This window comes from Drosophila navojoa, chromosome 2, assembly GCF_054131105.1.
Source record: "Drosophila navojoa isolate 15081-1374.11 chromosome 2, UAZ_NAV_1.0, whole genome shotgun sequence".
Lineage (NCBI taxonomy): Eukaryota > Metazoa > Arthropoda > Insecta > Diptera > Drosophilidae > Drosophila > Drosophila navojoa.
Window position 1 is genome coordinate 30,491,054 of NC_142890.1, and position 26,446 is coordinate 30,517,499.

A 26,446-nucleotide genomic window follows, 5' to 3' on the forward strand; every position below is an offset into this window, starting at 1 on the left:
TATTTGTTAAGTGTTTTAAAAATATTGTTTTATTTTATTTTAATACATATTATTTAAAATGTATGCTTACAAATTACTTTTTTTATGTTCATATACAAATTATATTATTATTATTTTAGTATTTTTCTACTAATAAAATCAGTTTTAAATATAATCTAAAATGCACATATTTCATTTCATTTAATTTTGGTAGTTCTTAATTTTTTTCAAGCACTACCTGATTGATAAGTCTTACGCATATAGATCGGTATTTTTTTATGCTAATGACACCAGCTCTGGCAAACTGAGAAGCAGGCACTTTTAGCCCCATAACTGACGCACCACGTTCTTAAGCAAAAGTGTACACACACACGCAGACATAACATATTTGAACAGATATACACACACTCACCAAGTACACACGTATAAGCAATATATAATATGTATATCTCATACACAACTTATATGATAAGTGTCTACTCTTTTCCTTTTTTCGTCTCTTTTACGCTCTGAAATTTCATTTTCCGATAACAACCACAACAAATGCGCCCAACAACAAAAACAACAACAACAAAACCACCAATCACGCACACCAACAACAACTGCTAACCATGACACTGTAACAACTCCATCGACAACAATTACTATGTTTTAACCACCAACACCTGCAACACCACCAACACCACTACGACCACCACGACCACCACCACCACCACTACCACCACAACCACCAACAACACGTCCAACACCACCAAACACCACAATCAGAGCGTGCCAGTACTGCGCACATTTGGCGGGCATCACATCGCGTAGCGGGAACTTAACGTGGCCAGCACCACCAACATCAGCAATACAGCAACAGCAACGGCAACGGCAACGGCAACGGCAGCGACAACAGCAACAACCACTTGCTCATCGTCAGCAACCACTATAACCACGCCCACAGGCACACCACCATTGCCCCCGCTGCCAAACACATTTATAGCGATCAAAACGAAGAGCGACGTCGGCCACAGCAGCAACAACAGTAACAGCAACTGCAACAGCAACAGCAACAGCCTCGCTCTGCACAGCGGCAACAGCAGCTTTAAGTCGAGCGGCAGCAACGCAAACAAACCAAACAGATCGCCCAATGCACAGCAGCAGCCGCCGCCGTTGCCCATGAAAAACGGCAGCAAGCAGAGCCAGCAGCAACACGACTCCCAGTACCAACATCTCAGCTACAACATGACACACCTGCAACACCTGAATGCACGCACCAACAACACGCTCGACCGCAAACACGGCCACGGCGAGGCCAGCGCTGGCGGTGACTACTGCACGCAGATCAATCCGCACTATCTGCAGACCTTCGACAGCTTGGATCGGGATCACTATAGCGTGACCAATCTGCATGGGCATCCGCATCGCAGCCAGTCGAAGTCGCAGATCTACAGCTACGGCAGCAGCGGCACCGCCAGCGACACCTCCAACCAGCAGCAGCAGCTGCAGCACCCACATTACCACAGCAGCAGCAACATTGCGCACATTGAGCACCACTACCAGCAACACAGTCATTCACACCAGCAGCAGCAACAGCAACAGCATCAGCAGCAGCCACTGCCACACCACCACCAACACCACAGTCTGAAGCACACGAAACACAGCAAGGGCCACAAGAACAAGCACAGCTCGAAAAACAGCAAGTCTCAGGATGATTTTAAGGCCATGCACAAGCAGCAGCAGCAACAACAGCAGCAGCAACAAAAATGCGGCAAGCAACAGCAGCAGCAGCTGTCTAGCAAACGCACTTGCAACATCCAGCAACCACAACAGCAGCATTATTCCAGCTCCAGTGATAGTTTACCATTTGATAATAACTATTATTAAACTGCACAAAAACACACACACGCAAACCACTCGCACAGTCACACATTGCTGTCTCAGTTGTAAAGTGTTGTCGTTGCCCACAGCGCACATCCGAAGCCAACACGCACACACATACATATATATATATACATATATATATGATGAAAATCATACACACACATACGCACACCTTGAATTATACAAACTTTAACACCGAGCATTGTGAATTGCCCTTGATTTGGTTATTCAGAGTCTGCAATAATGTAATACACTGCGTATACGCAACGTGCCATAACTCTAGCACACTTCTGAGCACCGCTCACACTCGCACACGCACACACACGCACACACACACAGAGACAACCACACATACATACAGACATTCATAGGCCATGCTGCTCTGCTATAAGCAGCTGTTTGTGTTGTTTTATTGAATTGAATGTCGAAAGCTTCAAGACATATTTCCATGGACTTAGCATAAATAAAATACAACTTAAATTTAGAGTGTAGTTGAAATGGCGAATATATATGAAATATTTATGAAATACGATAGTAAATGGAAATTGCAAAGTATTGTAGGTCTTTGCAGCCAAGCAAAAAAAAAAGAAAGAAAAAAAAACAAAACAAATCAAAGTAAGAAAAGTCATTTATGGTTAAATGTGGTCAATATGTGTGTGTATATACTATATAGCTAATCGATAGGCATAATTAATTGATTAAGTTATATTAAGAGATTAAGATTTCACCCCCGAGCCTCTGCCCCTGCCCCCGCCCATGACACAAGCTCACCAGCTATCCACTTTTATTTGGATCTCTCTATCTCTCTCTCTCTCTCTCTCTCTCTCTTTCGCTCTATCACTCTTTCTTTCTACGTCGCAGTCTTCGCTAATCAGCTGTTTATTTATTTATTTCATCAACAATTTGCTTGAATTAACTGCCAACAACTCGCATACAACATCAACAACAACATCACATACATACAACAACAACTACAACATACAACACTGTGACCCACCTATTTAGTCATCCACTTTGGCCACCGCCAGCGCTCACGATGAGCTCGGCAACCTGCTCTGGCAGCAGCAGGCGAGCGAGTTGGTCGAGCAGTACCCCTGCCCGTTGCCGCCCATACGTCACTGCCACGCCCACACGCATGGGCACCGGCCGCACAGTGTGGGCGAGCTGTTGTCGCCCGAGCAGCGCCACCAGCGCGACCTCTTCACCGGCGACCTGGGCATCCCAGAGATCCAGACCCACGTGGGCAGCATGGTGCACACGTTCGAGACGCTGGCGCTGCAGCGGCGCCTGGCCGAGGCCGAGCAGGAGCGAGACCGCGAGCAGAGTAAGTATCAGCTGCGCGCGAGCAGCCACAGCATTAGCAACCACAAGAGCAGCAGCGATGCCAAGTACAGCCAGGTGAAGCGCAGGTCGCAGGAGCTGCGCCAGCGCCTGCAGCACATGCAGCGGCAAAAGCAGAAGCTTCAAGCACAAGCTCAGGCCCAGGCTCACCCACAGGCACAATCACAGCATCTAAACCAAAATCAGAATCAGACTCAGACCCAGAGTCTCCATCATCATAGTCATCGGCATGGCCAGTGCCCACTAACCGCACCCGCACCCGCACCCGGCAAGCTCATCAACAGCTGCAGCACCCACAGCCTGGCCAGCCAGTTGGCCACGTTGCCACGCCCAGCAGCGCCGTCCATTGGGGCACACTCGAGCGAGCAGCTGAGGCAGCCGTACGACGACTATCGCAAGAACCTGTTTGGCAGTCGGGTGAGCAGCGCGGAAGAGCTGCAGGACGAGACGTACATTGTGAACGCGGCCTTTGACGAAATATTTGCCAACTACGGGGATGACGACGAGGAGCAGGAGGCGGAGCAGATGGCGCGGAACAATACGCTGCAGGAGACGAGTCGCAGCTACACCAACAGCAACACGATTACAAATACGGATGACCTGTTTGACGACGAGCACATGCTGGTCAGCCTTAGCGAGCTGGACGACGATGTCTTTGCCAGTCGCGCCCAAACGGCTTCCACCACGCCCACCACTGCCTGCGCTGGGCGCACGCCGAAGCACAGCCAAAAGTACGCGGCGCCAGCGCCGCCGATGCTGCAGCAGCGCTCCAGCACCCTGACCAATCTCTTTGAGCGCTTCAAGGGCAGTAGCTCCGCAGCGGGCACCGTCAACAAAACCCACTCAGAGCAGCAGCTGCAGCCTTTGCCGACCGGCTCGGCAGCCGCCAAGCTGCACAAATACGCTGGACAGCCGGCGCTGAACGAGGAACCAGACTTCAATCGTGGCTCAACGTTAAGCCAGTCCTTTGTGCGCCAGCTGAAGCGGGTGTCCTACAAGCAGAAGCGCGCACCGCCTGCCCCGCCACCCAAGCCACGCCCCAATGTGGCCCATGTGACGCCGTTGCGCAACGCCCTGATCTTTCCCAAGCGCTCAAAGTCCTCCAACGAGCTGCTGCTCGACGACCTGAATGTGCAGGCGCGTAAGTATTTCCGACGGTCCGAGCACAGCGCCGCGGTCTAAGGAGCCACCAGAAACCTCTCGTGAAGCAAGCTGCACCGTCTCTCACCCAATTTGCTCACCTGCTAACCACAGTCATTCTATACGCATCTGAATACCCTTTTCAAGCCAATCGAATTTTAATAAATTTTCTATTGATTCCATTTTTGGTAGAGGCGACGCTTCTGTAGGCTAAGTCTACCCGCCCCCTCTAATAACCCATGATAGCGATAACGATAACGAACTCGATACCGATAACAATACCGATCAAGTTACCATCTAACTGTATCCAAGCCGGAGTCAGCGTGGTTAACTCGCCGTCGCAAGCTAACCATCGAAAGGATTCTCCTAGCGTGGAATGGCTAGAACGAACCCAAAGAGATTTGCGCCATAATTGGATTGATTCTCGACGTTTCAGCACTCTTAAATCCAGCTAATTGAGTAAATTACCATATTAACATTAAGTACTTACAATATTTATACTCATTATTACGTTTATGCAAAGTGAACAAAGCAAAAGCAAATAAAACCAAATATAGTTATATTTGTAAGTCCTCAGCTTATACATACACATATACATATATATAAATCTATATTTAGATATGCGAATCAAAATACTATATGGCAAAGTGCAAAGCCCGGAAATCATTAACAAAATATACATAATAATATTCGTGTGAAAATGGAATACTTTCAAATCAAGTAAAAGTTGTGCCCTCAAAACTTATGCATGTTATTTATGTAATTTTTTCAAAAGCAAAAATCAAATTATATATCTATATATATATTTATATATATACAAAGTTCGCATAAAACATATACTAACTATATGGCAAGTAACAGGAATTTGTGTAATTACGTAATTTGTTGTATCTTGTAGGCTAAACGTATCAGAAGCTATTGTAAACCCATAACACGAAGCAAAACATAACTAAACTCTTATGTGCATGCAATAAAACAAAAACCTCTTAAATCATCAACTTGTATTTCTTCCTGAGGAAAAACGGACAAGATAAAGGACAAGATAATCCTGCTTGTAGAGCACTTATCCATTCCATTCGTTCCATTGTACTTGTAAGAGGGATTTAAAGGTAAGCCGGAAATAAAAGACAGCAACTCGGTCAGTTCTCATTTAGAAATCTAACATGAGGAGACTTGAGTACACTGTATGGTATCACAGGCAAATAGCAAAGATATTGTGGGGGAGGAGATTCTTGTATATACCGAGCTAGACTCTGATATAAGCAGTGTAATTTATTCAAATGGTCAGGAATTCGATTGAGAAACTAGATTATATTTATTTTAACTCATAGCAAGTGAGAAATGAATCTAATCAGAGAATGCCGAATGTAACTTACTGGTATTTTGATCCATAACGGACAAAAGAGTTATTGTGCTTCACATCTCAGGAAATGACAAAAAACAGGACAGGCACCCCTCATTACTATTATATGAAGAATTGCTCAAGACCGAGTGTTGACCTAAAACTGTAGAAATCATCTAGTAAACTTTATCTGTATGATATTTTTTCTCCTCTAGTTAGGTATCCTAACAACTATATATGTATATATTTCATAATTTAATGCTCAGATTGGATTCAAAGTAAGTACAATAGTTGTATTTTATAAAATAATAAAAGGAGGACTTTGCTTTCTAAAACAACCCAAGCGAATTTCAAATAAATGTATTTTTAGTAACGTACAGCAAGCAGCCAATAATTCGGTATCAATAAATAATCATCTCTTATGTTTGACTTTTATGTCAAGCTGAACCAAAGCTCTCAATAGCTCAATATAGATATTGTTAAAATACAAGTACATTAAGTTCACCTTTAGACTAATGTATTACAAATATTTAATATTGGCTTAACACTAATTTTGATTGACGACTAAGTAACAAAGATTGCTCTTAAGTTAACAAAACTTTTACACCTAACATATTTAGCTTAAACCTAGTTAACTGTAATGAATTTGACCAATAATTTGAGCTCAATGCATCAGTCTGCTATATGCAATCTACAAGCTAGGAGCGGAGCTCTTCAAAGGATTGTGTAGACAGCGTTTGGCAGGATTTTAGTTGATGCTTCTTCAGCTGAATCTGGCGACTGAAGGTCTTCTGGCAGATGCTGCAGCTATGGCGCCGCTCGCCCGTATGGATGCGCTCGTGAGTGCGCAGCACACTCAACTGGGCAAAGCAGCGATCGCATTGAGAGCAGGCATATGGGCGCTCGCCTGTGTGGGTGCGCTTGTGCAGCTCAAGCAGATAGACGCGGGAAAAGGTCCGCTGGCAGACGGTGCAGGTGTGCGGTCGCTCCTGCGTATGCATTGAGGCAATGTGCCGGCGTAAATTGCTGGATTCCACGAAGCCTTTGCCGCAGTAATCGCACTCGTATTCCAGCAGCTTCAGATGCCTCTTCTGGTGAGTCACAAGTCCACCGTTGGTTTTGAAAGTCTTCGGGCAAACGTCGCACGCAAATGGTCTCTCCCCATTGTGAAGCCGCAAATGTATGATTAGGCTGGATGCAGACTGCATGCACTTGCCGCAGTGAGTGCAACGATGCCGTGAACGCATATCAGTGGCAGATGCCTCGGATCCACTGCAGCTGTGCTTCTCCAAATTGATATGTTGTGTAAAGCCATGGTCACATCGAGTGCAGCTGAATATCTCTGCATCGGGATGCACTTTGCCGAGGTGCCGCTGCAGCGTGGCCGTCTGCTGAAAGCTGGCGCCGCAGTCATCGCAGCTGTAGTTGGTAGAAGATGGTTTTCCTGTTCGCTTCACCTTATCTGCTGTATCCACAGATATCACTGCTTCTTCCGTTGGCTTCTCCGTCTCGCATTCTTCGTAGAACTCAACATTCTCACTGGGATCGAATTCAATTATATCATCTGCCCTTAGGGTTTGTTTTTCATCTTCATCTACAACCAGGTCCTCGGCTCCCAGCACGTTTATAGCCTTTGCCGCCTCTTCATCCTCCAATCGCTCTGCGGTTCTTTTTCGCAGCTCTTCCTCCGTTGCTGCACATTTGTCCCGGAACTTGGCAGAGATGAGCAGCTCCTTTGTACACTCCTGGCACAAATACTTTGGATATGCGTCCCACTTGTCCACCTGAAACAAGCAGGTCCCCAATAAAATAATATATTTTAAGCAAATATTTTATATGTAAATTCACTTTTATTTCGCCACAGCGTTCCAGCAGTGTGCATAAGTCTGTCTGTTGCTCCTCCACATGCTCATAAATGTCCACCAATAGCTCGTCTTGCTTAAGACAAGCGCGACACAGCAATTCACTTAGCTCTGCAGGCATCTCTTCATTACTATTTATCAATTTAATTGGAAGTTCAAATTTACTGTATTTATCTGCACATGCGGGGGTTAATGGTTAAACACATTCAGTCATTTTTAGTACATTTTATAAATCAGCTGTTATTTCTTTTGTTATCGATATTAGTGATGTCACACAACATCGGTGCGTATTTAAAAAATATTAATTCGATAGTTTTCTCTACATGTGATTTATTTTTATTCTGATAATTTTTGTAATTTAGTAATTTATTGTTATAAAAACAGATACATTTTCTTGCTATCAAAATTACAAATAAATGAAATATTCCAAGTTGACCAGTGAACAATTTCTTATTTCAATTACATAGGTATATATGATATACAATATCCTTTGGCTTATTCAAGCTTATCAAAGTAGCCAAAATGCAAAAAGCGTTTCAGAGTATTTCTAACATCCTCTAAATAGTCATCATTATAATATAAACTTAACCTAAGTTCTCGATCCACAACAATTTCAGATATCTCAAACTTTCCCTTCTTCATTGCATGCATCACAGGCAAAAATGTTGTCAACAAAAAGAATTCTATACAAAAAAAATAAATGAATTTAGAAATATAAAAAATAAATAAATAAATAAATATGTTTTAAGAATTATGCACTCACCAAAATACTTATGTTGAAACATCTGTTGTCGAAACTCTGCTAAAGTGGGTAGCTCGCCATTAAAGTTTATCTTTTTCAAAGTCTCCGTAAAAGTAGTAAAGTAGATAAATATTAATTCGTCGCGTTGTAAATGCCGTTGCTCCGGCGACAGCATCTGATAGATCGAGTAAATGATATCGATGGACATGGGACCCACATTACTCATTTGGAAGTCCAAAAGCATGCAATCCTCAAGTGCTCCGCCTTCTTTGTTGTACTTGAACATTAAGTTCTTGATATGAAAGTCACCGTGAGAGAGGACATAATAGACATTTTCTTTGGGATTTTCTCTGTGGCCCTTAAAAGTTTCCCTGCAGCGCTTCATAAAGTTGGGCAGTATTTTCTCGAAGTAAGGCTTGTAAATGGTCAGATCTGGTACCGCTTCGAGCATTTCGACGAATATGTCCATCCCACTTATAAAGAACTTATCTTCTTCGATTTTTGGCAGCTCAAACAAGCTGTATTTCAATTCCTTGAGAAATTCCGGTTGCTCTTTGTTCAATTTATAGCTCACAGCATGCCACTTGCCCAGCTTACAGTATGCACTGCGAACCTCTTCGAAGGTCGGCTCCCTATCCCGAAGGACGGTGTAACCCTGCACCAATAGATCATCAAATATCATCACTTGTCTTGGCTTCATGCTGTGGTAGACGCAGGGCGCATACAATTTCGTCTCATCTCCAACTTCTCGGAGTACTTGCTCAAACTTGGGCAAGATCTTCGAGTACATCTTGATCTCGGTTTCAAAGATATGCGATTCACCCAACAGGTCCTTCTTGTGGCCGTCTTGCTCAGGCATAGTCTTGATGATGAGCGACTTGAAGTACTTTTCGCCCTCTGCTCTCTTATACTCCACTCCAGCTCTAAACATAACGCTGGCATAGTGATCGCCTTTGCCTGTGGCTGGTGACATCTTAACATCAATTATCTCCACCTGTTCGTCATTTTCATGGGCACTTAGCACTTCTCTGAAATATTGAGAATCCAGCCAAGAGGGCGCCTCCAGCTCGTCCTGATTGTAAGATTCCGTATTTGGAGCCATCTCGCGGATAAAATTAGTTGACGAAAAACTCAGTCTGAAGATTCTAAAGCAACATAATCGAATAAGCTACCCTAACCGCGTGGGCGAACTTTTATACATTTCGTTATCAGGGGGTATCTTAATAGCTGGCTCAGTTTATCTCAGTTTCATAAATCTAACTTGCACAGTCATTGCATTTATTTCCAACGTCATCATGGAAACAAGTTTTTCGTTTAACGACACATTGATAGCAGCTTTAATTCTTGTCTTGTTTTAAATTATTCATTATTTTATTTATTTATAAATTGACTTATATTTACCTATTATTTATATATTTTATTATTATTATTTACTTATTTATAGAACTTCATGAAATGTACAAAACTTTTTCAGAGTACTCATATCGCAACATCAGGGTAGACATTATTCCTTAAATTGAATAATATCAAAACTTGTTGGTTTGCTGGACAACCCAGATTAAGCTAGCTAAAGCAAAATTTCTGCCAGTCGGGTTTGTGTAGTGCATTCTCGTAAATTGTTCATTGCTGTGGTGAAGAAGTTTCCTAAGATAATAACATGTTTTAAATGCAAACACATCATTGAGTGGGTCTTCTGCTATCAGTGATAAGAAATATTGCGTAATTATTATTGATGTGGTGTTACATGATAGCTAATAGATAGTGATTGTTCGCAATTGAAAATTATTTGTTAGTTTACCTATTCAATCTGTTCGTTTATTAATATATGTCTGTACATATACGTAAAGCTATCCTAGTCATCCCTTCACATTTATTCAGTACCAGTGTTTGCTATTTTTGTTGTTATTAGTGAGGAATATGATCAAACAATCTCCAATGACAAAACAAAATATTGCGATCGAAAATTATTTTTCTTCCTGCAGGTCAAAATATCCCAAATGCAGCATTCGAGGCAAAAGATATTCCAGTTCTTGTTTGTAATCCTCATCCTGATACAACTGTTTGAGTAGGTTTTTATCCTGTAACAGTTTAGCAGGATCGTCGCCCTTACGCATGTTATAAGCTCCGGGCAAAAATATCGTGAACAACATAATATCTATTGGCGGCAGCAGAAAATGGCTATTAGTATGATCATACGTTGTTATGCTATGTTGTTACAGTATCACGACTGACTTACCGCTGTATCTCCTATCGAAAATCTGATTTCGAAAGTGTGTTAACCTGGGCATCTCTCCTTGATATCCGATTTTTGACAAAGTCTTGACGAAGGTATCGAAGTAGTAGTAGAGCAGAGCATCGCAATTATCCTTTCGGTCATTAGCACTGAGCAGCATATATTTCGCGTAATGCAAGTCGTTGGCTATGGATCCAATGTATGACAGCTGGAAGTCGAGCAGCATGCAGTCACTGTCCTTGTTGAACATCATGTTTCGGATATGAATGTCGCCGTGGCATAGCACATAGTACGCATTGTCCTGTCGGTTCTCGCGGTACTCCCGAATCACTTCTTGCCAGCGGAGAAGGAGATTTTCTCGCATGGGCTCAAAGTATTTGCGATACTCCTTCAAATTTTCCTCCTGACTGATCATGTCTATAAAATTAGGCAAGGCGTCCTTCATAAAGTCCTGCCCCAGAAAGTTTGGTATGGTCGTTAAATCAAACTTCAGCTCATCAAATATTCCGGGCTGATCCTTCAATAGCTTGAAACTAACCGCCTGCCATTTGGCAAGTTTTCCGAGCACCGATCGCAGCTCGTTTATGTTGACAAATCTGTTCCGGATTACTTGGTAGCCCTGGGGCAACAGGTCCTCAAAAATCATTACCTTCTTCGGGTGCAAGCTGTGATAGACGCAGGTCGCACAAAATGTAATCTCTTCCCCCGCCTCTCGAAGAATTGCCTGGAACTTAGGCAGCACTTGAGTGAACATTGCAATCTCTGTTTGGAATATCTTTGAGTCGCCCAAAAACTCCTTCTTGTGCCCATCGGCCTCAGGCATTGTCTTAATGATCAACGACTTGGAAAACTTTCTCTTATGTATCGAGTACTGGACATGGGCCCGGAACATCACACTTGCATAGTGATCGCCTCTAGCACTCGCCGGGGATATCTCTGAACTCGTCACTATTAGGCTGGGCTCTTTAAAGTGCTCTACTAGGGCATTCTGAAGGAATTGTTCGTCCAGCCAGGCGGGTGCTTCGAGCTCATCCGAATTGTAGTTAATATTATCGGTCATAATGAATGGAATGCCGTTCAAACACTGTAGTCAGTCGCGTAGCTGTCAATAAACTAATAAGAAACGAGTACTTTTCCGAATTTATATTATTGTTGCTATCATGAGCTTTCAAAGCTCCTTTAATTTCAGGTACATATATTGTTGTGAAATATATACTCGATGGATCGATTTTACTGATTATTAGGCAATATCAGAAACAATCAAGTAGATGTTCTTTTTTCTATACAATGAACAATTTTATAGATAACAATAATAATCTAGCTGTTTTTATTCGTGTTGTCCAGATAACGAAATGCAACTGCTGCTGATGCATATAAGCAAAATAGAGCCATTCAAATCATATTAGTACTCATCAGGGTCTGTAAATAAGTTGGGATATGTTGGGAATTGACCCAACAATATATCGATTTTTCTAATTTGAATTAATGATTAACTCTATAGATCTTTTGTAAACCAATCCTTATAAGATTTAAGAGTAAAATTAGAGATTTATACTTAAAAGCCTTGAAATTTATCTTTGATAAAAAATAAATAAATAAATAACAACATGTAAATAGTGAAGAAATTAAGTATACTAAATAATTGCCCTGGTTCTTCGACGGTCCCAGCGAAAGAAGAAGTAAACATTGAATTCATATTGGATTTACTTATTAATTTGTAAGGCCTATCTTTCTATTTATCTATATACATCTCACTCCCCCCTTCTCTATATCTCCCTCTCTCTCTCTCTCTCTCTCTTGTGTCCTCTCTCTATTGTTCTCTCCATATTTCACTTAAATTAACAAATGTAACGTTGAGTCCATTGGGACACTACATATCCCTAAAGTAGCCTTGATCACTCATACGCTGAAAGAGGCATTCCACCTCCTGCTGGTAGTCCTTATCCTTGAACATACTCGTGCGCCGCCGAAATGGGTCAATGGCATTCTTTCGGGTAGCAATTTGCATGGGCAAAAACGTGGTCAGCAAAAGAAACTCTGACTAAATGAGTCTAATATGAAATAGAGAAAAAAGGCATAGAGGAAGTCATTGACCAAGGGCCCCACATGAGACAGTTGGAAGTCTATCAGCATGCAGCTGTCGCTCTTGAACATCAAATTCCTGATGTGAAAGTCGCCATGGCACAGAACAAAACACGAATCGTCTCGGGGGCTTTGGTGATACTCGTTTAATGTATTTGCCCAATTCTGGATTAGATTTTCCTCAATGGCCTCAAAATACTTTTTGTACTTCTTCAAGCTCTCTACTTCGTCGAGCATGTGAATAAAGTTGGGCAAAGCGTTGGTTATGAAGCTTTGATTCAGAAAGTTGGGTAACATGACCATATTCTATTGGTCATATTATATTGGTCCTTAAAAAAGTCCGGACCTTCTTTCAGTAGTTTGTGGCTAACTGCGTGACATTTGGCCAGCTTCTCCATAGCGGAGCGCAGTTCGACCGAGGAGAGAGGTCAATTGCGAATCACTTGGTATCCCAGAGGCAGCAGATCACGGAGGATCAGCAGCTGCCGTGGCTCCAAACTGTGGTATATGCAAGGCGCACAGAGCGCCGTCTCCTCGCCTGCCTCTCGCAGCACCGCCTCGAACTTTGGCAGAACTTCGGTATACATGGCGATCTCCGTGTGGAATATGTGTGACTCACCCACCATCCTTTTCATCATGGCGCCCAGTTCCGGCATTGCCTTGACTATTAGCGACTTGGAAGTACTTCCTTTGTCGGTTGAGTACTTCACGCAAGCACGGAACATGACACTCGCATAATTATCCCCCTGCGCACTGGCTGGCGACAGCCTGAGATCTGTTAGCCTTAGCTCCGGCGCCTTCTCGTAATGCTGCAACACTTCGGTAAAGAACTGAGAGTCTAGCCATTGCACCACCTCCAATTCATGTGGGATTCAGCTCTGATTTGCAGTCATTATTCGTGATGCATTCAGCGACATTTCGCTTCTGGATATAAATTTTAGCATTTTAGCACTAACCAAAACTTCTCTCTTTGTCTCTCTGTGCTTTTGAAAGCTCTGTGAGAGTGAATCCGTCGTACAAATGGATACTGAATAAATGTCGTATACCCTGTAAATTGAAAAATAAAAAGGTAGGCTTTCTATATAAAATTATATATTATATATTGTAATATAATAAATAACAAAATATTATATTAATATTAATTTCGCAACATTTTATTGTGCTCACGCTCTCAAGCAAGGTAATCTAGAAAGCATGATATACATACATATATATATATATATATATATACATATATGTATATATATACATATATATGAAGCGATTCCAAAGAGAGCGAAAGCTTAAATACCACACAAAACATGTTTTTGTTGTTCAATGTAAAGAGAAGAATACAAGACGCGATATCGAAAATGTTTTACTTAAACAATTTATTCTACTCATTTTGTTGTGAGTAAGATGTTCCTAAAAATGGTCTTTACAGAGCTGAAATCCAAGTTTAACAAGTAAGAAAGCTCTAGTCGAGACTGCTCGACTACGAGATCCCCTGAACCCTACAAGCAACTGATATTTCAAAAATAATTAGCAAACACACACGCACACACACACACACACGCATACATACAAATACACGCACACACACACGCATACAAACAAACACACGCATACACACACACTCGCATACACAGGCGATTGCGCTTGGGTTGCGCTGCAGTGTTGGCAATATAATGACAACTTATTTGTTGAATAATTTAATTTCTAGACGTACGATCGTAATGAAACTTTCAGAACGTAATCATAATGTTAAAATGTATGTGTATACCGAAGCACAAGGCTCTAGTATTTGATATACGACTTTTACAAAGATGAGGGTGAGGGGGTGGACTTAGGTGTGGGGGGTAAATTTTAACAAAAACCGAAATTGTATAAAATTCATCTTAATATACATTTTCAATTTGGAGACTCTAGCTTGAAAGATGTAGGAGATATAATTATTTAAGTGATCTTCGATAAGGTTTTTTATCGATAAAAAATATCGGAATGAGTTATCGCTTTTTAGTGATAAGCTCGATCTGCGCGTGATATATACCGACATTTTAAAAAAAAGTTGAAGTCTCTAGCTCTTATATCTTCTGAAATCGACGCGTTCGTACATACAGACGGACGGACGGACGGACGGACAGACACACGGACAGGGCCAAATCGACTCAGCTTTTCGTCCTGATCAAGAATATATATACTTTGTGGGGTCTGCCACGCCTCCTTCTGCCTGTTACATACTTTTAACAAAACCATTATACCCTGATTTCCCATTTTCAATGGGTTCAGGGTATAAAAAGATTAGGCAATGTGGTAAACCCAAAAAGTAAATATCTCATACAATGTTTGAGCTAAAAAATTAAAAAATTTTTTATGGAGTTGCTGTTGACCCATCTATCGATAACCTGCAAATAATATTCAAAGCTCTTTGGGGTCGAAGACTTTCTGAACGTCAGCAGGGTTTTCTAAAAATTTTAATTTCTACACCCTCTAGGACGTGTAAAATTTAAAAAAAAAATGTATTCTATATAGTTTTATTAGTTTTATTTTTATATTTCACTATATTATTACCAATTGAGATTGAGGTAGGTAAGTTGAAAAGCTTTTCACAAAATGCATTTGAGTTCGGCAGCATTCCCCACCTTATATAGATAAAAATAATGAAATGTTTAGGTTCGATGTCGTTGTTCTTGTGAAACTTGTGTAACTTCCATAATGTATTTAACCGTAATGATCAAGGTTATAATAATGATAGAGGTAAAATTGATGATAACAATGATTAGTTTATTAAATAAAGTACTGCTTAAAATTATGATATAATCAATAGGCTAATATATGTTAATATAATAAATTGAATATATATACAATACAAAAGAATATATATACTTTATAAGAGAAAGTAATACAAAATTTATAGGTAATCACATAGGACATCACTGATTTGCATCGAGCAACCCTTCACTGTCATATACGGATAATAGTTCCCGCATTACTTTCTGGGTTGCTGGATTTCTGTAGCAGGCATTCTTGAAATTTATCGCTCGCTGATCTGTTTTGATTAAAGCATTAAAGTCTGCATCATCCGTCTCCACATTCCTCTGGATGGGAAAGATGCCCAAGCTGGTGTGCATAGCTGCAAATGAGAGCACATTAAGGGACACTCAAGAGAAGTTCGTAAATATTTAAGACTTACCATAGAAGGACTTCTTCTTGAGCTGCACATGAAAGTTATGCAAGCTGGGAATATGTGCTTTGTAACGCAACTTTCTGAGAGTATCTGAGAAAATCGTGAAGTAGTGCTGAATAAGCTCCTCTTGATGGTGCAAATGCAAATCCAATTGCAGCGACGAGTTGAGGAAATAAAAGAGATCAATGGCCGGAGATCCCCAGACGGCGTACTGGAAGTCAATGATAATGGCATCCTCCGGTTCGGCAGTGGCTTCGTTGTACTTAACTAGAACATTGTTGGTCCAGAGATCACCATGGCACAGCACATTGATCCCCGGGCAGACGTCGAACACTCGCTTGCCCAGTTCCATGTAGACGGGCACAAGATCGTTCAGTTTCTGGGCATAGAGCTCATAGCCAGGCCATTGGGCCACGCAGTTGCTGGCGGCCTGCACCATGCCCTCGAATATGGGCGCATAATTGTCGGTGTGCCGGTTGAACATGCCACGATCGTAGCTCTCCAGGGCGCCGTTCTCGCGCTCATTCAACACGGCCGAGGTGGCGTGCATCTTAGCCAGCTTTCGCAGCACGAGGCGAGCCAGATTGAGATCAAGGCCCAGCAGGCGGTCGGGCATCACGTAGCCACGCTTGCTGAGATCATCGAAGATGAGAGCTGAGCGATCGTAGTCAACGGCCATCGTCTCAGCAAAGAGCTGCTCACTATCCCCGATCTCTAGCAGCAGAGCCTTTAGTTTGGGCAGAATCTGTTCATAAACTGACATTTCCCGGTTGAATATGTCGTAGGGCTCCATGACTTTGCGTACGAACTCGTTGCTCTCGTATGTGGTCTTGATTATATAGTTTCCGATCTGAGAGTTGCCATCGCCGCTGACGAACTCCGCCGTAATGCGGGTCAAGACTCCGCCATAGTTTTCGCCGCGCCCTAAGGCCGGGCGACCGTCCAGCGCGATGATCCTTAGGTTCGAGTCTCTGTAGAATTGGCGAAGAGCCTCCTGTACATATCTCTGTGTTAGCCACTCTGGCCCACCCGAAATCTGCGTGTCTGCGTCAGAGCTTGAGTTCATTAGCTTTGGAATGGCGTCCAATGCGCCTATCAGGTCTGAAACTGACATTTCGCTGCGCAACTTTCGCTGATCTATTACAATCGAGCCCCTTCCACAGCCGCTACTTGGAGACTGAGACTTATTGTGCCAGTCTGACCCAGTCACAGGGCTTTTTATACAACACCTCGCAGGTGTCGGCGACGTACTCATATCGCAATTGTGATTTATATGCGAGAGGGTAAGAGATGCTGGCTAAATATTTGCATATTATAAAGTATTTAGTATATTTGTAAATTTATGCATAGCGTGCCTACGGATTATATTTAGGCTTCATAAATTGTGCCATACCATCCCACTTAGATTCGCCCACGCTCTGCAGCTGCTGCCCTTTAAACGATAAACTCACTTTAATTGGCTTAGCCTCATCGTAAGATAGTCAAAGTTGCATAAAACGCTATTTCTTGAATGTTGCCATGCGAACATAACGTATACATATGTATATATGTATGTGACACAGGACAACTTTGAATAAATATTAAACAATTTCATTTTTATACTATTCATTTTTTGTCAAAAAAGAAAGAAAAAGCACGTGGGAAGCGAATGGCCTTTTAATTTCTTTTATGAGTGCCAATATTTAGACAGTTACTGTGTCTGGGTAAATAGTCATAATAAATATTTAAGTCGGTAAATCATACGTGCACAAAGTAGTAGCAAACGAAATTTCAATCATTACATAATTTATGGAGAATGCCCAGTGACGTGCTACAAGCTTACCACAATTACAGTACTAAATCTGAAGTGGATATTAAATGAAATAGAACGTCAATAATTCAAAAATAAATTCATAATCATTCATTAATAATTTTTATTTCAATATGTAACAATTTCGTTTAATAAGGTAATCAAAAGTGATTGAAAATGGAAAAAAATACATTTTTTAAGTCTATCTTAAAAAAAAAAATAATAATTTAAAAATTAAACAAAGCATTGAAAATTAAATTTTGTGAATATTTTATTAATCCCCCAACGATTTCCAGCTTTCTTAAATCCTAAATTCATTTCATTGAATTTTATTTTTAATCAATACTATGGTATTTCTGATAATTCACTTCACACTTTGAGCCAAGCATTAAAGTAAACCTACGTACATTTTTATTAGCTCACAGTCAAATCATAGAAGACTTCGAAAAGAAGTCCAAGTTGCGGCTCTCTAACTAAGTAGATGACGAGTTTTGACTCTTCAGACTGTCGTTAGCTACCGAAATAAGAAATGCAAGGCTAAAGTAACAGCTGCAAATTCAATCACAATTGCAATTCTATTTATATAATCAAACAAAGCTAAAACACTTGGCGTTAATTACAACGTGGTCTCGCCAATAGACCAAATGATTTCATAATAACTTCTGAGCAAATGGTCCAGATAGCCCATTGCATAGCATATTGCTTATATCTGCAACTGTAACTCCATTTTTCCAAATTTATTGTAATTGTTTACTACTTATATTTGAAACTCTATCCGAAATTCTGTTACTCTGGCCCCAAAAACGGAATTTGATCTACGCGTGGTACGGAGAAACCATTCTTCCCAGAGTGGCCATACTCCATTGACTGGTTGACTTGACTCCCTTGAGCGTCGTTATAGCTGGATTTCACTGTATTATAATGGCAGTATTACTACTATTATTAGTGATTATACTATATTAGAGTGATATTCCCATCCGTATATCATTTAGATTGCACTGGGGCTTAGATAAGTCCCCACACAATTACAGCCAGCAATTCGGCTGGCGCACGTCACAGACGCGATAATATAAGAAAAGCAACCCATAGTAGCAGCAAAGCAAATGTTTGCTCGGGTATAAAAGAGTCGCGCACTGGCAGGGCAACAGATAGTCGGTCTGCCTTAAGTAAATATAATTCAATTGTATTAAAAAGCAGCTTTCATCTCGTATAAAAGTCTGCGAGCCCGCTCAAGATGCAACACTAGCTACGACATCCCACATACACCAAGACACTATGGCAGCGGCACCTGAGTGGCTGACGCACGATTACATCAGGCATGCGTTGAGGGTGCACTACGATGACGCCGAGCTGAAGATTGTGCAGCTTGACGTAAATCCGGCTCTGGGCCCGGGCGAGAACTACGGCGGTGTGCTCACCAGGGTGCGGGTGCGCTTCACACTCTCCCAGGAACCAGCAGATGAGTTGCTTCAGAACCTGATAGTGAAAACCTCCATTGATGACGACGAGCTGTCTAAGGAGCTGATGGCTCCGTATGATATCTACAATCGGGAAATGAACATATACGAGCAGGTTTTACCGAAATTGAATGAGCTGCTCAAGGAGATCGATGAGTTCGAGCCGTTGTTTCCCACGGCCATCTTCGTGGATCGCGAGCGCATGGCCATCATATTCGAGGATCTCAGCGTAGACAACTATGTGATGGCCGATCGGATCAAGCGCCTGGACAAGGAGCACGCCCACCTGATTCTGCGCAAGCTGGCCAAGATGCATGCCACTTCGGCTGCATTGAATGAGCGAAGCCGTGGCAGCTTGGAGAAATATGATCGGGGGTTTTTTAATCGCTATACCAATGCCTACAGTGGATACTTTGTGGGCGGCCTGCTGGCCGCAGCGCGATGGATGAGCCAGGAGCCTGAGATTGCGCACTATGGGCAGAAATTGTTCGAGCTAGCCCCGCACTACATGGACATAGGCCGCAATTGCTTTGCCCCGCTAAACGACTCTGTGAACGTCCTGGCCCATGGAGATGTCTGGACCAACAATGTGATGGTCAAATACGATGCGGACACGGGTCGTCCAGTGGACATTCTCCTTATTGACTTTCAATACTCCTTTTGGGGATCGCCCACCATAGACTTGCACCATTTCTTCAATACATCGCTGAGGGAGCCCCTGCGGCGAGAGGAGCAGAGCTCCCTTATTGAGTTCTATCATCGCATCTTCAGAGATGTTCTCAGAAAACTCAACTACAAAGCGAATCCCATTCCCAGTTTGCATCAGTTTCAGCTGCAAGCCGAGCAAAAACGATTTTTCGGTAAACGTCCAGAGATTATCTCGACGTAACTTAAGATTAATTCATTGTTTTCCTATAGCTTTGCACTCGGCTGTTGTGGTGCAGCCCGTCATGATCAGCGAGGACCCAACGGACGCCTGTTTCAATGCTCTCATGAACGACGATGAGCGTGCGACTCGGTTTAAGAATCGGCTATATAACAACCCCATAGTTCAGCAGAATCTCAAGGCGCTGATGCCAGTTTTTGATAAAAAGGGGCTCCTGGAGATTAATCAGTGCTGTTAAACGACAAATACAAAAAGACTTCAGACTAATAATGCCTTCAAGACTCATATTTATATAACTGTTAGTAATTACCTTGAGGTGATCAAACTTATTAGCTTAGACACCAAATTTTTAGCCACAACTGTTGACGATGCAAATTTTCCTGATCCTCCACATCAAATATATTACGAAATATAACATATGAATATAATTCCCTAGCGAGGCTCCATAGCGAGGCTCCATACAAAGAAGTCTATTAAATTGCGCATAAATTGCAGAGCAAAATGGATTATTTTCACAAAGAATATTTGGTTTCGAGGTTTGAGGCATAACTTCTAAATGTAAAGTATTGTAGCCTGGCTGGACGATTTAACGCATTCGCATTAGGGTTTCATGCTTCGATCAAAAGTATTCCATGCATTCATATGTTCTCAAAATAAGAGAAATATTATTTAAAAAAATATACAATACATTGTAGGCACAATCTATGAAATTACGATATGTAGACCCAAGCATGCGTTTCCATTCTTTCTAACTATCTAATCCAAAGGTCGAGGTCAGGCTGTTAGAGTCGTTTATGGTGTGGCCTAAACTTAAATCACATTTAAGATTAAGATATATTTATCTGGCACACGTCAGACGGCTCGAGCTGTAAAACAAATATCATATATCTACCGTACTCGCACTCAGGGAAGGTGTTAAATAAAATGATAGCACAAGCAACACCAATGCCCATCAAAAGTAACTAAGTGGCGTCCACGTGATTATATAGCACGCGCCATATCTTTCAATAAGAATCCAAAGATAATAATGAGTTGGGATATGAAAGATGACACCTTATTCTCATGAAATCCAACTTCAACATAATACCAGAATTTCTAACTTTCCATTAAAAGCTCTCATAAGATTTAATGAACACCTACCGAATAATCCCATAGTTCAGATTAAAAGGGACTCCTGAAGGTTAATCGATGTTATATTAATAAATAAACGATTTCTGTCAGTAGAATATTGAATAATAATAATTTAAAAATAATAATGACCATTACTATTATTAGAAAACCCAAAACAGTTATGCCTGTCGGTTTTCTGTGACTGTTCAGCAATCTTCAAGTAAAATAGATCGAAAATCACTAAAATCCATATATATATGTTCAACTCACTATAAAGAGAGTGAAGACTTTAACATAACTCTTCTTATGGGGCTGCATATACATATATTTTGTTATTCCTATTCATATTTATCAATGCTGAACAGATCAACGACAGCTCTGAGGGCGAGTAAAAGTATTTACCGAGAGCGCGATACTAGAATAAATAATGAACAATCTTGTTTGAATCTTAGTATAAATCCCAGACGCTCGCCTATGATAAGGCATTAGTATACTACCTCCGGCAGCCTCAATTGAGTTACGACGATGACGAGTGCAGTCGCGAGCGACAATTAGAGCTGTAAAGTCTAGCTAGATATATTTGTATATATACATAGTCCAGCTCTTTTCTCTTGACACCCAGCGTCGTATAAAAGGCAATCAACTCCACATACGCAGCTCAGAAGCGCTTGATATCCGTGGATACAGTTTGATCATCATGCCCAAGCAAAGCTCCTACGCAAACCTAAAGGTACTGGCAGCTCCGGATTGGCTCACCCGCGAATACGTCCAGCAGAGGATGCGAAACTATCTTAAGGAGTCGAAGCTGCGGCTTCAGAAGCTGCACATCCAGCCGGCCACGGCTAATGGGGAGAACTATGCAAGCGTCATGACGAGGATCATCGTTGAGTACACAGACAAGGATCTGTGCCAGCATACAGACAACTTTATTGTGAAGACCACATTCGCCGACAAGGATCCGGCTGCTCACTTGCTGGAGCAATATGGCGTCTATGTCCGTGAAATGGACATGTACGAGGAGGAGCTGCCCAAGCTGGCCAAGATCATTCTGCTGGAGCTTGGGGACAGTCGGAAAATGTTTGCTCGCACAGTGTATGTAGATCGAGAGCACGACTCGATTATGTTTGAAGACATGTCCTTGGACAAATACTCTGTCGCGGATCGCTTGAAGCAATTGGATCTGAATCACGTTCGGTTGGTGCTGGAAAAACTGGCGAAATTTCATGCAGCCGGAGCGGTGCTCAACGAGCGGCAGCCAGGGATTTACGGCCAGAAATACGATCGGTGCTTCTTCAATAAATACACCCAAGCCTACAAGCCCATTATGCAGAATATGCTGAGAGCCCTAATAACATCCATCGAGGATGACAAGGCCCTGCATAAGCGCTATGCAGCTAAGCTGAACGGAGTCATCGATCACATCATGGAATACGGCGAGCGGACGATGGAGCTAAACAAGGGAGACTTTGCAACTCTCTGCCACGGCGATCTATGGACTACAAATATCATGTTCAATTACCTGAACGATGGCACACCGGACAATGTGATCTTCATAGACTTTCAGTTTAGCGTTTGGAGCTCGCCGGCTATCGATCTGCACTACTTCTTCTGCACCTCGGTGCAGAACGATCTGTTTAGGTATCATCAGGCCGAGCTAGTCCATTTCTACTACCAGAATCTTGTGGAGGCACTAACTAAACTGAAATACAAGGGTCAAGTGCCCAGCCTATTTGAGTTTCAACAGCAATTTCAAGCGCGTGGCTTCTATGGTAATGAGCTCGCGCCTTAAGTCGAAACTTTTAAATAAATACATGTTTCTATTGCATAGGTGTTTTCTGCTCATTGGTATTCTTGGCTGCCATGCTGCACACTGGGCCCGAGGAATTCTCCATCGAAAAAGCGCTGTCTGACTCTGTGGCCGATGCGGCTGTGCGAGTTGCTGTCTATAAAAGCGAGCTATACCAAAGGAAACTAAGAGAAATCTTGCCTATTTTAGAACACAAAGGACTGCTCGATGAGATGTAAATAAAATTGGTGTTATTTATGCAATCCATATATCGAAAAATACTCTTGAATAAAGAAGTCGAAGTAAAGAATAGGAGATACCCTGAACGCCGTCTAGAGCTTTTATTTCAATCAGCTTGCCTTAAAATCAAATTTGTTGATTTAATTTGAGAGCGTGATATTGACAGTGAGATGTGTATACTTGCCAAAGCAATACTCTCTACTATTTCCAATGCAGTTTGAGGGGCTCTCCCTCCCCTGCGAAAATTATATTTGTATTTGCAAGACATACAGAGTTCAAACTATGCTTATACAATTGTAAAAGCTGATCATCTCTTACTATATATGGTATATATGAACATGCATTTAATATTTCAAGCATAAGTATGTGACAATATTGTAAGCTCTTTCGTGATTAAGATTATATGTACATATGTATAATTGTCATTAAGAATATATACATATATACATATATATACATATATTTAAAATAAGTTCTCGCCGCGAATATGTATACCTATTCTACCGATCTACGGCCGATTCACCACGTCTATAAGCCGAGGACAACAACGAGAATGTTTCAAATATAGATATGCTCTTCAATGCTAGAATATGGTCGTTGAGAATGGAATCGCAAAGCTAATAAGTGAAACTATCCACTCATATGCTCTACCTTTATTGTGGAAAATAGCTCTCATATACATACATATACACTATATACACCTTATATACTTTATGAACTACACGGTAGATAAAGTTGTTGAAAATCTGAATATTTTATGAAGCGCACGCTTATTTTATACCTTCTACAATATACCTAATTCTCTATACAACTATCCGATTCCGTGTCTGACGTATCTGCTATGTAAATAGTAATCTTATTTCTGTTCCTATGACAACGCAAATTCAGATTGAAATTAATAGATATGTATATATTTCTAATCTTATGTAACCACGTATGCCAGCCAGACATAGATAGGACAATTGTCTAGCTCGGCCAGCTTTACGACTGCCATAAGCAAGATTATATACACATAGCTTTCGGAATGAATGCGAGCCTCAGACTATAAATTGCGAGTACTTTGCGAATCGTTGCGAGACTCGAGACTCATCTTAACATGGTTGAAATACAGAGCGGCAACAGCAACGGCAGCCAAGATGGGGACAGCTTTCATCCTGCCCCACAGTGGCTGACCGAGTCCTATGTGGAAACTATTCTCAGGCACCATAAGCAGGACGGAGGGCTGAGCATTAGAAATCTAAATATTAAGCCAGCGACGGCCAAGGGCGACAACTATGCCAGCATAATGACCAGGATCAAAGTTGACTACATCCCAGGTGGAAGCACGCAATGCGAAACGGAGTTCTTCATTGTGAAGACCACCTATGAGAACGATCCGTTCATATCAAACATCTTCGCCAGCTACCAAGCGAGCCACACTGAAATGGTCATGTACGATAAGATCCTTCCCCAGCTAACTCTTCTCCTAGAGGGCACGTCACAATCGGAGAAGCTATTTGCCAAGACGATCCATGTAGACTACGAGCACTCGGCCATCATCTTTGAGGACCTCGCTGTACTGAACTACGTGCTGGGCGACCGCTTGACCGGCTTCGACTTGGAGCACACACGGCTTGTGCTCCGAAAGCTGGCAAAGATGCACGCCTGCTCATCAGTGCTCAATGAGCGCCAGCCCGGACTCCTCCCCAAACTGGATCATGGTATTTTCAATCGTCACACCCGAGGATTCACGCCCATGTTTGAGAGCCTGATGGGCATGGCCGCCGACTTTGCCGGGCAGTGTCCAGAGCTGGGCAAGGTATACGAGGACAAGCTCAGAGGTCTGCAGAAGCATGTGATGGAGTATACGGAGAAAGTCTACGATCCACAAGAAAACGAGTTCAATACTCTAACTCACGGCGATTTGTGGACAAACAATATAATGCTGAGAAAAAAGACTGCTCACAGCGAGCTGGACTTGCTGCTGATTGACTTTCAATTCTCAGCCTGGGCACCGCCTGCCGTGGATCTCTTTTACTTCTTCTACACCTCACTCGTGCCTGAGGTGCGCAACAGCCACTTAAGCGCCCTGATCCAATACTATCACAAGGTGCTGGTAGATACCCTGCGTGAACTGAATTTTAGTGGCTATATACCCACGCTCAGGCAGTTGGTGTTGCAACTCGAAAAAGGAAAATTCATGGGTGAGAGCAGTTGATTCAATTGTTTGATGGAAGCTATATTTATATATACATATATATATACCTTTATAGCCGTCACCGCATGTCTGACCTGCCAGGCCATAATGCTCAACGAAGAAACGAAGGATGCCGACTTCAATGGACTCATGGTGGACGATGAACGGGGCCGAAACTTCAGAAAATCTATGTACACCAACAAGAGGCTTCAAGATATTATTATAAAATGGCTACCCGAATTCGACCGCAGTGGTCTGCTAGATTTGGTGGAACAAAATTAATAAAAATTTTAATATATAAAATGACAGTTTTTAATAAAGATATATGCCAAATATTCAAACATGCGACTCTTCTGAAATGTTCCTGTCATAAGAGAATGCCGTATATTGCACGAAGATTTATTTTAGTTTATCAAAAATGAAAATCGAGGTTATATTAATTTTTTCCAGAATTTTCCCATCCTTCAATATAATAATTCGATTAACAATCTGTTTAATTGTATAGGTGCAAATTTGAATGCCACTAAAACATAATTTATAGTCGAGATTTAATATTTCTTTTACTTGTATAAGTACATACATGTGTTAACAAAAATTAATTAAAACAAATTAAAAATGCTAGAATATAAATTATGTCCTAGCTCTTCACTAATACTAGAATTTTCTTAGTCTCCTTAATGGTGTGTACAAAGGATATTCATCTAAATCCATCTTTGGAATAGTCGATGTAACCACGCGTTCGACTGTTAGCCTATCCTTGTGTCCATCTTTAGATATTCTCTAATCAATAATTATTCAAAAGCCAGCGGATAAACTATAAATATATTTAATTACCGTTGGGAAAGAGTTATAAATGATAATTTAGAGCTTACTTCCATCAGAAGATTCTAGGACCTATTAAATCCATATGCATATTATGAATTATTAAATTATTTATTTATTTAAAATTCATATCCACACTATCGAAATTATATTAGCCAAGCTATAAGTAAACAAGTAAGAAAGCTCTAGTCGAGACTGCTCGACTACGAGATCCCCTGAACCCTGCAAGCAACTGATATTTCAATAATAATTAGTAAACACACACGCATCCATACAAATACACGCACACACACACGCATACAAACAAACACACGCACACACATGCACATACAAACAAACACACGCATACACACACACACTCACATATACAGGGGATTGCGCTTGGGTTGCGCTGCAGTGTTGGCAATATTATGAGAACTTATTTGTT

The 26,446-nt window shown here is 41.6% G+C and overlaps 8 protein-coding genes and 1 pseudogene across 9 annotated transcripts in view; 4 read left to right on the plus strand and 5 right to left on the minus strand.

Annotated features, from left to right (window-relative positions):
* LOC108658492 (uncharacterized) overlaps positions 1-4,389 on the plus strand; it is a 94,538-nt gene extending 90,149 nt beyond the window's left edge. For both annotated transcript variants that reach the window (XM_089265726.1, XM_089265727.1), the window contains exon 15: positions 2,851-4,389. In XM_089265726.1, the coding sequence (XP_089121852.1) occupies positions 2,851-4,368 (1,518 nt within the window). In that variant the 3' untranslated portion in view covers positions 4,369-4,389. The remainder of the gene's footprint in view (positions 1-2,850) is intronic.
* Positions 4,390-6,013: 1,624 nt separating this feature from the next.
* On the minus strand, positions 6,014-7,752 carry LOC115563670 (uncharacterized). Its single transcript, XM_030386993.2, has 2 exons — positions 7,517-7,752; positions 6,014-7,452 (listed from the first exon to the last, which is right to left on the minus strand). The coding sequence occupies exons 1-2, from the start codon at positions 7,649-7,651 to the stop codon at positions 6,367-6,369; spliced, it is 1,221 nt and encodes a 406-aa protein (XP_030242853.1). The 5' UTR covers positions 7,652-7,752; the 3' UTR covers positions 6,014-6,366.
* Positions 7,753-8,009: 257 nt separating this feature from the next.
* Positions 8,010-9,446, minus strand: LOC115563674 (uncharacterized). The gene is made up of 2 exons (XM_030386999.2): positions 8,294-9,446; positions 8,010-8,213 (listed from the first exon to the last, which is right to left on the minus strand). The coding sequence occupies exons 1-2, from the start codon at positions 9,372-9,374 to the stop codon at positions 8,026-8,028; spliced, it is 1,269 nt and encodes a 422-aa protein (XP_030242859.1). The 5' UTR covers positions 9,375-9,446; the 3' UTR covers positions 8,010-8,025.
* Positions 9,447-9,647: 201 nt separating this feature from the next.
* Positions 9,648-11,606, minus strand: LOC115563675 (uncharacterized). Its single transcript, XM_089256390.1, has 2 exons — positions 10,509-11,606; positions 9,648-10,427 (listed from the first exon to the last, which is right to left on the minus strand). The coding sequence occupies exons 1-2, from the start codon at positions 11,563-11,565 to the stop codon at positions 10,237-10,239; spliced, it is 1,248 nt and encodes a 415-aa protein (XP_089112516.1). The 5' UTR covers positions 11,566-11,606; the 3' UTR covers positions 9,648-10,236.
* A 769-nt stretch (positions 11,607-12,375) lies between these two features.
* LOC115563672 (uncharacterized) lies at positions 12,376-13,480 on the minus strand (annotated as a pseudogene).
* Positions 13,481-15,428: 1,948 nt separating this feature from the next.
* Positions 15,429-16,965, minus strand: LOC108658847 (uncharacterized). Its single transcript, XM_030386988.2, has 2 exons — positions 15,760-16,965; positions 15,429-15,699 (listed from the first exon to the last, which is right to left on the minus strand). The coding sequence occupies exons 1-2, from the start codon at positions 16,865-16,867 to the stop codon at positions 15,500-15,502; spliced, it is 1,308 nt and encodes a 435-aa protein (XP_030242848.1). The 5' UTR covers positions 16,868-16,965; the 3' UTR covers positions 15,429-15,499.
* A 1,716-nt stretch (positions 16,966-18,681) lies between these two features.
* LOC115563669 (uncharacterized) lies at positions 18,682-20,155 on the plus strand. The gene is made up of 2 exons (XM_030386992.2): positions 18,682-19,859; positions 19,918-20,155. The coding sequence occupies exons 1-2, from the start codon at positions 18,818-18,820 to the stop codon at positions 20,121-20,123; spliced, it is 1,248 nt and encodes a 415-aa protein (XP_030242852.1). The 5' UTR covers positions 18,682-18,817; the 3' UTR covers positions 20,124-20,155.
* Positions 20,156-21,472: 1,317 nt separating this feature from the next.
* On the plus strand, positions 21,473-23,040 carry LOC115563668 (uncharacterized). Its single transcript, XM_030386991.2, has 2 exons — positions 21,473-22,764; positions 22,824-23,040. The coding sequence occupies exons 1-2, from the start codon at positions 21,693-21,695 to the stop codon at positions 23,018-23,020; spliced, it is 1,269 nt and encodes a 422-aa protein (XP_030242851.1). The 5' UTR covers positions 21,473-21,692; the 3' UTR covers positions 23,021-23,040.
* A 989-nt stretch (positions 23,041-24,029) lies between these two features.
* On the plus strand, positions 24,030-25,503 carry LOC115563667 (uncharacterized). Its single transcript, XM_030386989.2, has 2 exons — positions 24,030-25,204; positions 25,274-25,503. The coding sequence occupies exons 1-2, from the start codon at positions 24,118-24,120 to the stop codon at positions 25,477-25,479; spliced, it is 1,293 nt and encodes a 430-aa protein (XP_030242849.1). The 5' UTR covers positions 24,030-24,117; the 3' UTR covers positions 25,480-25,503.
* Positions 25,504-26,446: the final 943 nt, after the last annotated feature.

What these genes read in the sequence shown, in the direction of transcription:
- LOC115563670 (XM_030386993.2), bottom strand. Translation starts at nt 7,651, where the DNA reads ATGCCTGCAGAGCTAAGTGAATTGCTGTGTCGCGCTTGTCTTAAGCAA. An exon ending in AACGCTGTGGCGAAATAAAA is followed by an intron (nt 7,453 to 7,516) that starts GTGAATTTACAT and finishes TGCTTGTTTCAG; the next exon opens with GTGGACAAGTGGGACGCATA.
- LOC115563674 (XM_030386999.2), bottom strand. Translation starts at nt 9,374, where the DNA reads ATGGCTCCAAATACGGAATCTTACAATCAGGACGAGCTGGAGGCGCCC. An exon ending in GTTTCAACATAAGTATTTTG is followed by an intron (nt 8,214 to 8,293) that starts GTGAGTGCATAA and finishes TTTTTTGTATAG; the next exon opens with AATTCTTTTTGTTGACAACA.
- LOC115563675 (XM_089256390.1), bottom strand. Translation starts at nt 11,565, where the DNA reads ATGACCGATAATATTAACTACAATTCGGATGAGCTCGAAGCACCCGCC. An exon ending in TTTCGATAGGAGATACAGCG is followed by an intron (nt 10,428 to 10,508) that starts GTAAGTCAGTCG and finishes TGCCGCCAATAG; the next exon opens with ATATTATGTTGTTCACGATA.
- LOC108658847 (XM_030386988.2), bottom strand. Translation starts at nt 16,867, where the DNA reads ATGTCAGTTTCAGACCTGATAGGCGCATTGGACGCCATTCCAAAGCTA. An exon ending in CAAGAAGAAGTCCTTCTATG is followed by an intron (nt 15,700 to 15,759) that starts GTAAGTCTTAAA and finishes TCTCATTTGCAG; the next exon opens with CTATGCACACCAGCTTGGGC.
- LOC115563669 (XM_030386992.2), top strand. Translation starts at nt 18,818, where the DNA reads ATGGCAGCGGCACCTGAGTGGCTGACGCACGATTACATCAGGCATGCG. An exon ending in CGAGCAAAAACGATTTTTCG is followed by an intron (nt 19,860 to 19,917) that starts GTAAACGTCCAG and finishes GTTTTCCTATAG; the next exon opens with CTTTGCACTCGGCTGTTGTG.
- LOC115563668 (XM_030386991.2), top strand. Translation starts at nt 21,693, where the DNA reads ATGCCCAAGCAAAGCTCCTACGCAAACCTAAAGGTACTGGCAGCTCCG. An exon ending in TCAAGCGCGTGGCTTCTATG is followed by an intron (nt 22,765 to 22,823) that starts GTAATGAGCTCG and finishes TCTATTGCATAG; the next exon opens with GTGTTTTCTGCTCATTGGTA.
- LOC115563667 (XM_030386989.2), top strand. Translation starts at nt 24,118, where the DNA reads ATGGTTGAAATACAGAGCGGCAACAGCAACGGCAGCCAAGATGGGGAC. An exon ending in CGAAAAAGGAAAATTCATGG is followed by an intron (nt 25,205 to 25,273) that starts GTGAGAGCAGTT and finishes ATACCTTTATAG; the next exon opens with CCGTCACCGCATGTCTGACC.